We start from the raw sequence: 17,906 nt of genomic DNA on the forward strand, positions 1-17,906 counted from the left end.
TGTCTTGTGAAATTATGAATGCAGAAGGGTAACACGAGTAAGGGTACGTCTACACTGCAATACTATTTTGAAATAACCAGCACTGTTCCAAAATAATGTAGTCCGCATTTACACAGCAGGCAGTTATTTCGAAATAGTGTCAAAATACTGTCAAGCTGGAGGACTTCTAACTCCGTCTCCTGTAACCTTAAATTTATGCGGAGTAGGGAAAGTAGGAGGAAGAGTGCTCTATTTCGAAATAAGTATTGTGCAGACGCGCCCTATTTCAAAATCAGCTACAGGCAGTCCCCAGGTTACATGGATCCGACTTACATCGGATCCCTACTTACAAATGGGGTGAGGCAACCCCACACTAGCTGCTTCCCCCCAGCAGACCAGGGAGACGCGAAACTAACGCCTCCCCCAGCAGACCAGGGAGACGTGGAGCGGCTTTTCTCAGCAGACACCTCAGCTTGAGAATAAAGGACTGAGGGAAGTGAGGTGTGGGAGAATAAAACTGAGCTCTGGAGAAATGTTTGGCTAGAGTTTCCCCTACAATATGTACCAGTTCCGACTTACATACAAATTCAACTTAAGAACAAACCTACAGTCCCTATCTTGTACGTAACCCGGGGACTGCCTGTACTTCGAAATAAGCTATGCAATTGATGTAGCTCAATTTGAATAGCTTATTTCAAGTTAAATCCTGCTGTTTAGACACACCCTTAAAAGTCTATAACAGTTAACAGTGTGTAGCTGTGCAATGCAACTGAGGGGCCAATAATTGCCACTGCAATTTTCTGCCATGGTCTGTCTACAGCTACTATTTTCAAAGGGCCCCAGTGTGAGAGTAGTTCTAAGCATTGTGCAGCCTGAGCATGACTTCACGTTAAACTCAACATGTGAGTACTTTAGCCATGAACCATATCTCTGCAGAACTTCCTTCATCATCATAACTCTCAGATGAAGGACATTAGCCTCATACAGGACTGCCTGTCACACTGCTGCTGGGATGATCATCAACGGTCCTTTGCAATGCATAAGAGATGTTGAGTAGCACACATCTCCACTGTGAGCTCAGAATTAATTTTGCAGAATGGAGACAAAGTTATTTTAAGGATTAGATCCATCCTACCCTCTTGTACAACACATAATTTGTACCGGTCAGCATCTTTAAAAGAGTGCCACCAGAGGACCAACCTACATCAACTGACATATCTTTTAGTGAAAAGTAGACCGTATATTCTGCTTTCCTGCATACTGAGGTGCCAACTTAGCATAATTTCTTAAAAGAGCATCAGTGAGTAAAAAAAGAAATCTTGACACTGCTGCCATTAACACGTGACATAATAACCTTTTTTTCTTCTGTAAACAATAGTGTTATAGTTTTGCACATTAATTGAAAGCTTTCTCATAACATGAATCTAGTTCTTCCTTAGACAAGGGTTAAACTCACACTGTGATGACATAAAAAGTTTCATGGGAAAATATGTAAAATCAAACATGTCACTAATGTTCTTGATCTATTGTTGGTTAGCATTGGAACAAAGATTTCAAGGACTGTACAATTCCAGTGAGCATTGCATAAAAAAGTAGCAACAAACCCAGTGGAGAGGGATTTTAAATTAGCTTCTGTTTTAAAATACAGTAGCATTCAGGTCAAGTTATGGTGCATTATTTCTGAACTATTCTATTTAATAAAATAAAACAATCTAAATTCCATAAGCCCGTTCATTCTTCATAGCAAAATCTGTGTCAATGTATGCTAGTAAATATGTGTGACTTTTATAAGTGGACAAAAAGAGAGGTAAGATATATTTTTATTAAGTACTTGCCAAGGAAATCCGCATATAAATTTTAGACCAAAGGATTATTAATTCACTGATTAAATTAAAAATAACCCATGGATCTTCTTTTGTAGTTTTAGAGAATTCCACATTTCTAATTTTGATGGTGAAACTATGCTTTTGTCAGAAGCTGCTAAGTGCTGGTAAAATGTGAAAAAAGTCTTTTTATTTTACTATGAGTCAGCTCAACCATGTGATTAGTGATCTGGTCTGTTGAAAGCATTGTGCAATTTACTTAAAGCTTCACACTTATTGGATTTTTTACTTGTGCTTGCATCCCCTGTTTAAATCCTTCCATTCTTTTACCCATCATCATTTTTTAAATTGTTTTATTTAAGAAAAGTAAGTCTTCTGACTTTTGACATCTCAGGCCTCACAAAATCATTAATCTTTTACATTGAAGTAACAGGCTTCAATGGATACAATAATAGTTGTCTTCTTCAAAGAGGTGTTATAGGAAAAAAATAATTAAAAAACCTGGATATTATTGTGACTGGGTAAGGTAGATAGATTGATAGATAGATTAAATATTTAAACATGTGAATTCTGTCAAAATCCCAATGTTTAATTCCATTTAAGAAAAAATGTTAGTACAGTTATGGTCAGAAAAGTGTCTAGTAGAAATAACATCTTATTAGCTAGGCCTGGTTTATATTAGACAATTAAGTTGGCTTAATTGGGGTGTGAAAAATCCACATCCATGAAAGATGCAGATAAGCCAGCCAAATCCCCAGTATGGACAGTGCAGGCTTGACAGAAGAATCCTTCCATCGATCTAGCTACTACCATTCAGAGAAGTTCATTCTAATGCAGATGGGAGAAGTCCACACATAGAGTGGATCTACACTGCACCCTTACTTCAAAATAGCTTATTTATAAATGTGGTGCTTTCTGCCAGTGCCAAATTTTGTAATAAAGCACTATTCTGAAATGTCCCTTAACTCTCATGAAGCGAGGGCTACAGGGATGTCAGAATAGCACACCTGTTATTTCAAAATCTATTTTGAAATAACGGGGTGCTTTAAAGACGCAGAATAGCTATTTTGGGATGCTTCCCATATCCCGAAATAGCTCCACAGTGTGGACACAGCTATGGTGTCTACAATGAAGCACTACAATGGTACAGATGCAACTGCTTGTGCCACTGTAACAATGGAGTGCAGACAGCTCTCAATCTGCTATCAGCTCTCTATTCAAGACACGTGGGTTTGTTACTAGCACAAGCTTTTGTATTCCAAAATTCAGTACAGGTGTGGGAGAGCAAGCTGGAGTCCATTCTGTATTGTATGACCTCAGCTTATCAACTGAAGAAACAAGAAGTTAGATTTCTTCAGTTTTTCCATCAAAGTTAGGAAATGAAGAACCGCTTGGCCCACTTCTCAAAGGAAAGGTCAGACAACAAAACCACGTGTCCAATTGCTGGAGTAAAATATTAGGTGAGAACATGAGTTTTTATATTTATACAGGGCCATTAAGACTAACTGTGTTGGTGCCCTCTGTTAATACCCTATGTTGTTGTATAAAGAAAAAAATATGAATGTGCAGAGTTCCTTTCCTGAGCTTGTAAAATAGGAGCTTACAAGAGTGAGGTAACCGCTATGTGGCCCAATGTGGTATTAACACTAAAGCCTAATAATATCAATCTAAAAATCAACAATGTTTTCCTCATAACTGTCAGTACTTATGTGGCCCACCCCTTGTCATCATAATATATCAGAACTTCACAGGAATGATTGGATTTAAACTCGGAACACACATGTGAAGTAGAACAATGTTATCTCCATTTTACAGGTGATGAGCTGAGGCACAGAATTGTTAAACCAGCTTTGTCAGGGGGTGTCTGTGAGAACTGAACATAGGTGTTATTTTTGTTCCAGATATAAAGCTGATAACTCCTGTGTATAGCTGTTGTGCTTGTATCTGATATTTTGGGCAAATGGCTTTATGAACATATTTTTCCATTCTCAAACTTGTTTGTGTCCTGAATACAGAGTATCAGTGTCAGCATACAATCTATTTTCTGTTTCTTCTTGTGTAACTGTCTCACTGAGTGACCTGACAACAATACCAGACCTGAGATTTGTCTCCATGAAAAATCTCACATCTCCTGTATTTTGAACCAGATACAGACTCCAATTAGAGAGAGAGCTAACCCTCTGTCTCCTAAACTCTCTAGAGAGAGTGATTTTTGTATCTAAAATTTTCCTTATAATCCTTTTGTGACTGATTGAGAGTATGCAGCCCCTTTATACAAAATAGGACTTTGGAGATTACAGAAGGAAAGGTGGCCTGCATTGGAGTGAAAGAAAACTCTCCCTGTAGGATGCTCTTATACACTGAGTCGCTATGTTTGAGAGGTGAGTATTACTTGGCATTCCCAGATGTGTCTTGTGTTTTCCAGAAAATGAATCACCTGCTGCTGAGTACGTCTTTTTTTCTCCTTCTCATTAAGTAAACAGATTTGGGGGTTTCATTGAAGTCAAATATGTGTTTTTGCTGGCAGTATCAGAGGAACTTTTGAATAGACGGGTACTTACTGATCTGCGGGTGTAAGCAGCCAAATACTTTTTAAACTATTCCCAGGAGCACTTCTGAGAGTGATTTTTACAGTGCCGGAAACTGGTTTACTGACACAGTAGTCTTCTTCCCAGAACCACCATCAAAGTCTGAGTTAAAATAAAGATACAAATACAGCTGAAATGTCTGAGTGATTGCCTTTCTTCTCAGTCGACTTTGTTTTGCTGTCTTTTTCTTGCTTGTCTTTAGAGTGAGAAATTGTCGAGCTCTAAACTGTGAAACAAAATAAAAAGCTGATTGATGAGACATCTCCATGAAGGCTGCAGTCAGATCAGAAGTTACCCTGGTAACAGGGAGTTCCAGTTGTTAGGTCTCTCTTTTAAACTAAGAGGTGTTTAAAGAATCAATTTTCAGGTAGGGTGGATCATTACAATACACCCAACAGGTCAGTTTCCTGCATTTTCTAAAGGGGCTAGGAATAGTGGCAGTAGAGTAGATAAATCTGATCAATTTTTCATGGCTGTGAATTTAGTAGGATCCTACCCATTCCCCATATCCTACATCAAAAACTTACATTTTGTTCTCCAAATTTAAAAAAAAAATACTCACTTTATGTACTTCTACATCTAAACTGAAAAGTTCATAAAGTGATTTTTTTTTTTTGTAATTTGCAGAACAAAATGTAAGTGTTTGATGTAGGATATGGGGAATGAATAAGGATCCTACTAAATTCACAGCCATGAAAAATGGATCCAGCAGTTTGGTAGGCTGAATCCAGCCTGTGAGCTATAATTTGCCCACCCCGGTTTAGATGTTTTGGATTTCAGATCTGATCATTTAACACAGGGATAGTCAATTGCTTTTTAAGTCCAGATTTTTTGGTTATGATGATGAACATCTTAGGTCTTGTATACCTCAGTCTGCACTAGAAGAGGGTATATTCTACTACATCCTAGAATGTGTTGCTCAATAAGAGGCCCACATGGACCCTGCGAGCATGCACTAAAAGTTCCCTCATGCCTATTAGTGCAATACTGTATAAAACTGGACTACATTATGATCAATAGGCAATTTTTAATGCACAACATGCTAGTGTGCTCTAGAATTTACACCCTTCTGATGTGGACTAGTGCTATTAGAAATATGCTTATAATAATAATAATTAATAATCTATGTGCCATATGAACCTTCCACATAGTTGAAATTTTGTTTTCTTTTTCCATTTTGGTATGATTGTCATTGTGAAATTAGTGTTGCTAGAAATAATTAGCTGTTGTAGCTCATTGTGTATGGTGTTAACCTCTCCCTGCTATTTCTTATTTGTTTGACTGTTGATATGACTTTCTCATGGAATAATGACAAAAAATAAATTGGGGAGAATTTTCAAATCCTCTGTTTAAAATGTACTACAGTAACTTGTTTAATATAAACCATTAATTTGTAGAGAGAGAACAGGAGCACAAGGAAAGGATCATTGAGCCCCGCTCATGACCTAATGTTATTCCATAATATCTAGTGATTGGTTTCCCACCATTAATAGCTTTTGCATATGTGCTCAACAGACCAGTCCTGTTAGCCTTCCTTTGTTTTCTCAAAATACTCAATTTGTTAGTCATTATAGGGAATTTTGCAGGGCTTATAAAACACATTGTTGGGAACCACAGCCAACCACAGGATAGACACTTTATTGCAATAATACAATGCGGTAACAAGAGCTTTTTAATCCTTAATATGCTGTGGCTACTTAGTGATTTCCCCTTTTTTCCCTTCCTTCCCAGTGCTGTCTCTTCTAGAATGATGGGAGAGATCCCAACACAGAGAGAGATGTCTTTTTCTTACATTTACAGCACATAAGCATCAGATTTTTTTTAAAAAGTAGAAGAGTGTAGCTCAAACTGCATTGTTTATAATCAATAATTTCCCTTCTGGATTATTTGTTATACATGAAAGTACTTGGCTGATGGGAATGTGAGATACCTGATTCCACATGAGGAAATCTTTCAAAAGAGGATAGATAGGATTGTGGAGAAACACTCCAAGAAATACGTGTTTAAAATTCAAAACTATACAAAGGTTTTGCTGGAAAACTGAGTTGCCTGCATTAGCTCCCCTTACATCTATTATAGAATTGTATATGCTGTTCCTTCCTCCTTGTCATATTCTAATATGGATTTTAAAACCCCCACAGCACTGTGGACACAAGTCAGGCAAACCTCAATTTAAATGAAAAGATAAGATGAGAGTTCCACAAAGGAACTGCTGCAAAGAATTTTCCCCATGAGAACTCACCCCCATAGGTTTTTTGCAAGTGGGAATGATCTGAGACACACACATTTATGGAGCAAGTAGAAAGTGGAAGTTAAACCATTTTAGGTCTCTGTTCAGAAAGGTGCCTAAACATATAATTCCATTGAACACAAGCATATAATTAATGTCTCACTGAATAACATGAAATAACTTTTAGTTCCCAATTCATATATTAGTCTATTGCTCTAAAACCAGTAGAATCAGCAAACATAATTGTACAACCAGTCTTTTTAGGAAATATTTTAGCTTTTCCTTTTTGTTGGCTTTGCAGTTCTATTAAATTATTTATTTTGTAATGTTTTGTTTTTCAGGATGGGAAGAAAAAGTTTGACAAGGAAAGCGAGAAATATTATTCCATTCTAGAGAAGCACTTAAATTTATCAGCAAAGAAAAAAGAATCTCAGTTGCAAGATGTAAGCTCTTACTCTTTTACTAGACCATACGTTTATCTTTTAAAAAGAGTTATCTGTAGGACATTCTTTATTTTCCGTGTTATAAAATGGATTATGATTTCTGCCAGTTCCTATTGCTGTTTACCTATACATAAATTCATACACAGGCTATATGAAATTGATACTATTCTGATGTGAAATAAAACTTTTAAAAGGGCAGTATTTCCCAAGTGCTCTTCCATATTTTAAATTGCATACCTAATTTTTACCATTTACAATATCTGTAACGCACTAATAAAAATGGATGACCTTTATTGGCAAAGTGTACGTGGAATATTTAGAATTAATATAATCAGGGTTCTGCTGACTTTTTGTTGCTTAATTAATGGTGTTTTGCATAAGATAACTAGATAACTGAATCTGAAGCATTTTAATCGTGCTTTTTATGCTTTTCAGCATACCATGTTTTCTCCTTTAATCGGAGAGAAAAATTTGTTCCATTATGTAACTATATGGTTATATTTTATGAAATTGAAATGAGTGGCCATAAAGCAAGGAAATAATAGATTGCCAAAAGTTTTTGACAGATTTTGTGCATGTGATCTTCAAGTAAACTTGTGTTTGTCTTAACAAAATGTAGTCAATTTATGACCTCATGAGATTCTTAGTTTAAACAAATAATGGTTGGTTCAAACTTTTGTGAGTAGTACTCCTTTGCCCCAGCGGTTTCACCAAAAGTCAGTGGGCCCGATTCTGCATTGCCTTGTACCTAGTGTAGCCATTAATGCCTGTAAACAGTGCCATTTTTATCTGATAGCATTTTACATCTGTAGCATTTTGCAGTACAGGCAGTCCCCGAGTTACACGGATCCGACTTATGTCAGATCCTCAGTTACGAACGGGGATTTTCTCGCCCCGGAGGACTGGAGCGGCGGGACGCCTGGTCCCGCCGCCCGCCTCCTCCGGGGCGAGAAAAGCTGCTCCCCGTCTCCCTGGTCTGCTGGGGGAGCCAGCAGACCAGGGAGATGGGGAGCAAAGCGGCGGAGGACCCGGGGCCGGACCCGCGGCGCTTCCAGCTGATCTGGAAGCGCCGCGGGTCCGGACCCGGGTCCTCCGCCGCTTTGCTCAGCATCTCCCTGGCCTGCAGGGGGGGGGAACGCAGCTAGTGCCCTCCCCCCCAGCAGACCAGGGAGACGTGGAGCAAAGCCCGGGGCCTGTGGTAGAGCAGGTGGGGCGCTGCCGGTTGGTCCCGCAGCACCGCTCCTTGGCACTACTGGACCAACCCGGCAGCACCCCGGCTGCTCTGCCCCAGGAGTCCTGATTCAGCCGCTGCTGATCAGTTTCAGCAGCGGCTGAATCAGGACGCCTGGGGCAGAGCAGCTGGGGCGCTGCTGGGTTGGTCCAGTAGCGCCAAGGAGCGGCCGCGCTACTGGACCAACCCAGCAGCACCCGAGCTGTTCTGCCCCAGGTGTCCCCAAGTCAGCTGCTGCTGAAACTGACCAGTGGCTGACTACAGGAAGCCCGAGGCAGAGTTGCTCTGCCCGGGCTTCCTGGAATCAGCTGCTGATCAGTTTCAGCAGCAGCTGACTTGGGGACGCCTGGGGTTCTTAAGTTGAATCTGTATGTAAGTCGGAACTGGTGTCCAGATTCAGCCACTGTTGAAACTGGTCAGTTTCAGCAGCAGCTGAATCTGGATGCCAGTTCCGACTTACATACAGATTCAACTTAAGAACAAACCTACAGTCCCTATCTTTTACGTAACCTGGGGACTGACTGTAGTTTAAATGATTAGACAGATACAAGGCAATGACTCTTGAGTCTCATCGAGACTAGTTGCATACATAGAGGCTTGCATAATTGGACACAGAGTTACACATTTTTTTCTTGCATTACTTTTACTTCCTATTAACTAGCCGTACTTCCAAATAGAGTGTATAGAGTTTAATTGCTGTAACCTGTGCTGATTGACTTACAGTGGTTTTTTTTTAAAAAAAGGATTGTTCTGTTATGATCACAAAACGCTAATTATACATAGTAAAAGTGTCTGCTGGATTTAAGCCTGATCCTGGAATCTGAATCAATTCTATATAACCATGCATTTTATTATGTGGCGCTCATTGGATTTCATTAGGACTTCTACCAGGGTCATAGCATCAGATGTAGCCAAATTGTCCATTTTAAAGAGTATGTACAGTAACTATTACTTACTTTTAAAAAGTATACATAGATATAATTTAGTAGAAAGATTCCCTTTTTAGCTGCATTGTTAGTTTGTTTTTCTGTGAAGCAAATGACAAGTTGTTTTTTCAGTAGTATTACTGACACTGTATGAAACTTTACAAAAAAGACGAGCACTATTTTAGAAGCATTATTACTGTAAATAATAATTTCTGAAATCTTGGATAGTATTTGGCTGACAAAATTCTACACACAAGACCTATCTCTCAGAAAGTCACAAAGTGCAGTTTTTATGTTTTCCTGATATAGCAGGGCAAATTCAAAACATTTATTATTTTATATTGTACTTGCCAAACAGATGTCAGTATGATGAATCAAGTGTAAAGAAAACAACGTTAATTTTGCAGGAGTTTTTTGTTCTATTCACGGGCCAAATTTACTTGTTCACAACTCTGACAGGTTCATAAATTCCCCTTGCCTTAATGGGAAAATAGTTCCATTAGAGGTTAAACAGAAAGTCAGAAAACAGTTCTTGATGTATTTACCTATAGATCAAGATTTGGTTAAGTCAAGTTAAATGCTAATTTACTGATTGGTTTAAATAGAGCACATTTTGCTGGTATGCTTCACTATTTATTATATTGCAGTTTAAAAACTAAATAAAATTGCATATAATGCATCAACTGTGAATATAATTAAACAAACTGTCTTAGACTCATGGAGGATTTGACTTGAGAATACAAACTAATAGAAAATAACAGTAAAAGTTTTCCATTTGTCCTTAAATGACCACTTCATGTCTAGATACTTGAATTTTATAGGAGATGCTAGTTAGTCTATTTTTCTGAGGGCCATGATTGTAGAACATATGGGTCCTAGCTCACCATTACATTGTTCCAGATTTATGTTAATATAACTGCATTGAAATCAATGGGAGTTACTCCAGCATAAAACTGGAGGAAGCACAGTGGAGAATTAGGCATTTAAATTATAAAAGCTGATTTTGGTTCGGTTACATGAAGAATGAGGTAGCTTCTCCAGTTCTGAGTTAGATTCAAAATGTGCATTTTTAATATTGGGCATATATTTTGTACTCCTGAGGGAATTCTGTGCCAAAAGACGCCAGAAATTCTGTATATAATATTTTCAAATTCTGAAAATTATATTTGTTACATAAATGCAGAGGCTCCTGCATGGCTTCGGGGAGCACAGACCACTGGCTGCACAGAGGTGGAAGATCACTGTGTAGCTCCCCCTCTGCTGGGCTGTGAACTCAGTAGTGAGACTGACTGCACCCCAACCCTGACACATCACAAGGACTTTGCCTGCTCCAGAAACACCCTAGGGCCCTGACCATAAGGGCCAAGTGCACCAGGTGTGGGCAGGCAGACTCTGCAAGACAGGACCTAATTGTAGTGGGGGACAATTTTGTATCAAGGGTCAATTTTGGAAGCCCCATACACATCACTAAATGCAGATCTATGAATTTGAGCTTTCAGAATCATGCTCATTTACGGAGATATGTCCACCTTGTAACAACAGCTCATGTTCTGATGCGCATTCTAGTGCTACTGCCAGTCAGTCAAAATAATACTGACTCTGACTGTCTATCATAAAAGCTGCTGCTATATTTAATTGTATACTAAGCCATTCTTTACCAACAGCTGAGCAGTTTATAAAAAGGTGTGAAAATCCTCCCTGCCTTGAAAAAGTCTAAATAAACCACTTCTGAATTGATTCTTACAACTGTGAATGCTCATTGATCAAGTAAACTCAACAGTATTCACAGAAGATGGCTCTTGGAAAGTATGATTTGATCCCTGTACCCAAATGATCATTGTGACCAAAATTTTGGGCTTTACATTCTTGAGACCCATTAAATTAAACACACTTAAGTGCTTTGCAGTATGGGGATGGTTTAAGCATGTGGTTAAAGTGCTTTCCTGAACTGAGTCCTGAAAGAGCTTATTGTTTAAAAAAAATGAAGCCCGTATTATGCAAATTTCATTGTCTGCATTCCAGTGGATAAAGGTTTGCAGGATTGTACCCTAAAGTTGTAAAACTTTGTTAAATTCTGCCAAATTGCACACCCTATATATCCTATCATATATACTTTTTATAACATCGCTATACACTAAGTTTTAGATTCATCAAGGAAACTAGTAATACAAAATACAACAAAAATGCCACATGGACAAGTTAACTTTGTGGTAGAAGTCTTAATTTTTGGAATTTCAAGGCTTTTGGGTGCTTGATTTCCTATCCTTAACGTTAGCTTTTGCATTTAATTTCCTGTTTTGCTTTTTGTAGACCTAAAAAGGAACAAGTGCTACTGATTCACTTTAAAGATATGGCTAAAGCTAATATTTGTGCTTTAAAGTGCTACTGGAGTACTGTAGAAGTGGTTCAGTGTTAAATGTTTCCATGCTACTAAATGATTATATTCACACTCTTAACTGAAGCAGTATTAATTAGAGGTGCCATTAATAGGCAGAATCTTTAACTGATGGCAAATACAGATTATATAGATACATGATTTAAAAAAATTAAGCTTGTTTTCTTTAAAAATGAATATTCTTTCTATGGATTGATGGAAGCTATAAAACAAGCCATCTCCAATTTTTAGCTTCGCATATGTTTGTTATTTGAGTCTCAAAATTTAATCAGAACATTAGAAAAAATGTATTATTTTTATACTCACGTAAATCAGAAATGACTGAATTGATGTAACTGAAAGTTTCCACAATTTAAAAAAAATCCCTTAGAGCTAGGACCAGACATAATTCCAGAAGGAACTTCTTCTCTGAGGAAAGATAACTGAAAAAAATGAGTTAAATGGAGGAGAAGAGCCTACTACTCTCATCAATTAGTGTAGTTACTAATTGTATAAATAGGGGAAGTAAATTCTTCATTTCTAGTGCCAGGAGCTTTTACTTTGGTGCTGAAGCTTCCAGGTTCAGTCCCTGCTCATAACCCATTACTCAACAAATTTCCAGGAAGCACTGCATATTGTGCTTTCAGTAAAACATTGGGAAAACTAAAACATGAAGATTAGCTATTGTGCAAATGTAAAAACTATATAATATTTGTATAATCTCAGATTGCTTGACCATGTTATGAAATGATAAGCTGCAAAATTTCTGTGTTTACAAATCTCTCTCTCTCTCTCTCTCTCTCTCTCTCTCTCTCTCTCTCTCTCTCTCTCTCTCTCTCTGATATATAAAGCTGTGGAAAGGGCATTTGAAACTACTCATGGTGGAAATCATGAACAGATGATCATGCATGATAATATTCAAGGGAATCCTTAACACGGCATATCAGCTATTAAAGCCCCTTGTTGTTCTCTTGTCCCACTCCATCCTTTGCACCTTTTCCCATGCTGTTCCAAAGTTGTGGTGCACCTTCCCCCAAGCCACTTCTCCTTGCCTTATGCTAGGCTCCGCTAAAACTCACATAGAATAAACCCAGGGAAGGAGAGAAAAAGAAAGAGGAGCATGTTTAGGGGGAACGCTAAGGCCCAATTATTTTAAGCTTGGATGTCTAAAAACTTAGGGTCCTAAATCTGTATTTAGTAACTTAAGGTACTTTTCAGAAGTTCTGAGTACACACAACTCCCACTGACCTTAATGAATGCCCAGCAGCTCTGGGTGGGAAGCCATTTACATAGCTGCCTTACTTTAGGCATGCAGGTTTGGTTTAGGCACCATATGTCCCTGCCTTACTTAGGAACCATCTGATCTTATTGATGTCCTGTTCTCTTTCTCCCCTTCACTTTCTGTTTGTCTGCTTAAGACACTGGCCAGTTCTGTCTTGTCACATATTTAGACAGCAAAATAATGAGGACTGTCTCTACTTGTGTTTCTATGGCAGCTAAAAACACTTCTACATGCCCAAAAAAATAATGTTCATTGCTTTAAGTCTTGCAGAATTGGTCCTTGGTTGCTTGTCATCATCCTTTTGTGTTCCTTGAACTTGTGCCAGGACACGTGGTATTTGGTGGGCTAATATCTGGACTGGTGAATTGCACTGTGTATCACCTTTCATCTTAGTTCACTTTCAAATGGCTCAGTAGTTAAAAAACGTTGGCAAATAAAAGGTCCCTGAATACATTTCACACTGCTCTCATGGAAAAGTTGGTTGTTCAAGAAAGAGAAACATTGGCTTGTCTAGCGATCTCTTGGGACACAGGTCCCTGCTCTGAGAACATTGTAGAAACATTTTACTGTAACACCTGATAGAGGGCATTTCATCATTTTTAGCACCCTCCTCTAGCTGCTGCAAATATCCCAATCCTTCACTGTCAAAAGGAGGGACAGTGTATATAGGACCAGGAAATAAAATAGGAAACTGAAATCTGAGGGACTCTTAAATAAATGATGATGGAAACTCTAATTGAACCAAACATAACCATAAATTGATATTTATTTTATACCCTTCATTTTTATTTTTAGGCAGATACGCAGATTGACAGAGAGCATCAAAACTTTTATGAAGCATCATTGGAATATGTGTTTAAAATTCAGGAAGTACAGGAGAAAAAGAAATTTGAATTTGTTGAACCAGTAAGTTTTATATTTATTTTTCACTTCCTTTATTATAGTGAATGTATTTAAAGATGAAAATGTTGTTTAAAGTTCTTATTTTTGGTCTCTTTTTTAACTAAAGGAGTTCTTGAAAGTAGTTCATGAGCAAACAGGAAGAAAGTTCTTTCCTTGGGGCCTATCCCCATTTTGCACAAAAGTTTTCATGTCTAATGTGAAATAAAATACGTCTGAAACCTACATGATATTTTAATGACTGAACTTAAAAGATTGTGGCTGTGCAATACATAACAGAGATTTCCTAAAATAAAGATGGGAACAAAATTAAAGGCATAGTAGTGTTTAAGTGCTCAGTATATACAGTTTACCTCATGTTTAATTTTGCTAAGTTACATATGAAAACACAAGGAGTCCTGTGACACCCTAAAGATTAGCATATTTATTTGGGCATAAGCGTTAGTGGGATGGAACCCACTTTCTCAGTCCACTTTGTTGATGTATCTGATGAGCTCCAGCCCACAAAAGCTTATGCCCAAATAAATTTCTTAGTCATAAGAACATAAGATTCGTTAAGATTCTGCAGGTGTTCTCGTTTTTAATGAAACATACTAACACGGCTATCCCGCTGAAACTTGTCAATATGATATCACATGAATATAACATTAAAAATGTATTTGTATAATTATTAAGGTTTTTTTTTGTAAAGTTACTTAATATCTGTAGCAGAACATGTCTCAGATGACTGTGTGACTGGCAGAAGTTGTGCCAATTAGGGTTCTACCATTAAATTAGTCCATATTTAAAATACATCTGCACTGCAGATAGACAGCCAGGGCTGGCCTTTGCCAGCTGACTCAGGTTGGTGGACTGTAGATGTTGAGGCTCGGGCTGCAGTGTAGATGAGGCTCAGATAGGAGCCCCAGAATCCTAGACCCACCTAGCCCAAGCTCAGATGTCTACATTACAGTTAAACAACCCTTAGCCTGAGCCCCATGAGCTTGAGTCAGCTGGTGTAGGCCAGGTGCAGGGTTTTAATTGCAGTGTAGACCTAGCTAAGACACTTAATTCAGCCCTCGACTTGCAAAGATTTGTGTGTGTATGCGCTTAATTTTAGGCATATAAGCAGGGCTCGCCGAACCATGGCGAGCCCTGCTCGCCAGCGGCTCCTCCACGTTCCAATCTACTCACCACGGGCAAGTAGATTGTATTATTTGTCGAGCCCTGCATATAAGCATGCCTACTGAATTCAGTGGGACTACTCTTACACTTAAAGTTCAGTACATGTATAGGTTTATAAGTATCAGGACTTATCGTGGCCTGATAGTACAGACTGTTGGACACTACAGTGTCCATTGAGTCCTTAAGCTACTAGTTCTGCAACTATTGACCCACATCATTTGGATGAGTGCCAGAAGTGTTCTGTTCCTCTCAATTGTCAGAGCCCCCACATACAAAACAGATACGACAGAATCCTGATACCTCCCAGCTGTGGTGAAACATTTCAAGTGGACAGCGTGTTTTCCTTTTTTCTGATCTATTAACAGATAACCAAACAATATTAGCATTAAGGATGTTAAATTATGGTTATCTAGCTAATCATGTAGTCGATACAATTTGTACTGACCACACAACTAGTCAATAAGGACTGCTATGCAGAGCCCCAACGGGGATAGCTCCAGGAGTCACCTACACTGTGGCTCTGCATTTTAAATGTGGTAAGACCCCATCAGGGACTGCTTGGTCCCGACTCCCACTGAGTCCAGCAGCTCCTGTATGCTGAAGCCAGCCCTGTCCCCGCATGGGTTCCCCCAGCTCCAGCTCCCGTTCCCCCTCCCTTGTGGGGGTGGAAGTGGGGCTGGAATCCAGCAGCAAAACTGCCTGGCAAGACCAGGAAGCAGTGAGACTGCCTAACAGCACAACCAGGAGCCTGGTAGCCCCACTACTGCCAAGTGGTGCAGCTGCCCGGTGGGATTAGAAGGCAGAGAGGCTGCCCCCCGGGATTGGGAGCCTTACCACGGGGCTGCCTGGAGATGGGGCAAGGAACCCAGGAGAGGGGCTGTTGCCCAGCAGTCCTGCTGCTGCCTGTGGATCTGCTGGGTGATGCTGGGAGACATCAGGGCTGCCGACAGAGGCTGAAGCCCAAGCGGGATACAGCTAGACCCCAACCTGGGGGCTGCGCCACGGGGCAGCGTTGGTGGGGTCAGGCGCCTTGTGTGCAGAGGGGCCAGGGAAAGCCGGCTGGGAGGCGGCAGCGGGCATATATTTAATTCAGGGTAAATTTCATGATGTGTCTCAAATGAAAGATATGAGAAGTATAGTGCATTTCATTGCATGTACAGGCAGTCCCCGGGTTACGTACAAGATAGGGACTGTAGGTTTGTTCTTAAGTTGAATTTGTATGTAAGTCGGAACTGGTACATATTGTAGGGGAAACTCTAGCCAAACATTTTTTTTAGTTTTGGATAGCATAGGGAAAGGTTAACTCCCCTCTAATGTTTGTTTTGCTGTCTATTCCCCTGTTCAGAAGATTTCACATCTATTTCTGTCCCTGTGACAAACTCAGGACTAAAGGAGTAACTCATCAAATACCAAACAGCTCTGCACCATGCTTTGAGCTAATAGCTTTATTTCCACACAACACCCAGGGTTCCTTTTTTTGCTAACACAATGAGGCCAGCACTTTGTTTGTTTTGGTGGAGTCTTTGTTTGCCCAGGGAGCCCAGCATGTATAGGGGGAGGAGGGGCGGAGAGGCTGCTTTTGTCTGCTGTTCGGCAGCCTGTTGCTCAGGGGAGGGGGCAGCCTGTTGCTGGCAGGGGGGGAGGGGGGAGGCGTGCAGGATGCGAGGCCGCGGGGGGGGGGGGGGGAGCGGGCGTGGGGAGGCACTTTTCCTCTGCCCGGCAGCTCTGCGGGATCCCTGTCCCTGTGGCCAGCTGCTGCAGGCAGAGGCCAGTTGGAGCCGGCCGAAGAGGAGGAGGAGGTGGATTCTAGGACCCAGGTGAGCGAGCCCCGGGGACGCTGCTGCGCTCCGGGAGCCCGGCATGTATAGAGGGGAGGAGGGGCGGAGAGGCTGCTTTTGTCTGTTCCGCAGCCTGTTGCTCAGCGGAGGGGGCAGCCTGTTGCTGGCAGGGAGGTGGGGGGGGGCAGCGGGCGTGGGGAGGCACTTTTCCTCTGCCCGGCAGCTCTGCGGGACCCCAGTCGGAGCTGGCCCGAGGAGGAGGAGGATCCTAGGACCCAGGTGAGCGAGCCCCGGGAATGCTGCTGCGCATGTGCGGGAGTTGCCTCACCCCGTTCGTATCTAGGGATCCGACGTAAGTCGGATCCACGTAAGTCGGGGACTGCCTGTACCTTGTCTGAACATATCAAGCCAGATATCCAGCCTAATTGTACTTGGCCCAGAAAAAGGAGGGAAATACAAAGCTGGCATAAAGACATCTTTGCCTCTGTCTTCAGTTCCTGGGGCCAGTAGGGATCCAGGTCAGTATATTATTATAATGTAAAGGCTGCTCTGGGTTTCACCCAGCCTCTATGACCTCAACCAGCCTTTACAGCAACTGGTGACTGCCAGAATGCAGGGGTCTCTGACCCTACCCCCCTGTGCTGGGGCCCAAATGTGGTTACTGCACAGCAACAGAGCTGCTTTTATGGTCCTCTGCACTGCTTTGCTATACCAGGGCTTAAGAGTCTGGTAAATATAATTCGATTATAATACAGTGTTTGTTGTTTTGAATTGGATCAGTGATCTGTTTAGTCCAATATGCTATCTCTGACAAAAAACACGACTCTGAATCAGAGGGTTTATCATTTATATTCTGGGCTTGTTATCACTGGGGCTATAACACGGACAAAAATAGGGAGAAGTAAGGAAAGCTGCAAATCAGAGCAAGGATTTTACCCTCATTTCATACTGGAGCTCTAGAAATGGAATTTTAGGAAAGATTTGAAAAGCACGAGGAAAGGAATTGCCGAGTAGATTTCAGAAGAGGCAGAGTCGGTGAGGTAATATATTTCATTGGGTCAACTTCTGCTGGTGAAAGAGACAAACTTTTTTAAATTACCCAGAGCTCTTCTACAGGCTGGGAAACTTAGAGCAAGTCTACATTTAAAATGCTGCATCCACACAGCTATTTAATGTTGCAGTTTAATG

At 40.5% G+C, this 17,906-nt stretch overlaps 1 protein-coding gene across 1 annotated transcript in view; it reads left to right on the plus strand.

The window, feature by feature from the left end:
* Positions 1–17,906, plus strand: part of ARHGAP42 (Rho GTPase activating protein 42) — a gene marked incomplete at its 5' end in the record, with an annotated part of 102,595 nt that overhangs the window by 10,279 nt on the left and 74,410 nt on the right. Inside the window, 2 exons of the mRNA XM_075920006.1 lie at positions 6,962–7,063; positions 13,672–13,782. Coding sequence (XP_075776121.1) covers positions 6,962–7,063; positions 13,672–13,782 — 213 coding nt within the window. The remainder of the gene's footprint in view (positions 1–6,961; positions 7,064–13,671; positions 13,783–17,906) is intronic.

This window comes from Pelodiscus sinensis, chromosome 1, assembly GCF_049634645.1.
Source record: "Pelodiscus sinensis isolate JC-2024 chromosome 1, ASM4963464v1, whole genome shotgun sequence".
NCBI classification, from domain to species: domain Eukaryota; kingdom Metazoa; phylum Chordata; order Testudines; family Trionychidae; genus Pelodiscus; species Pelodiscus sinensis.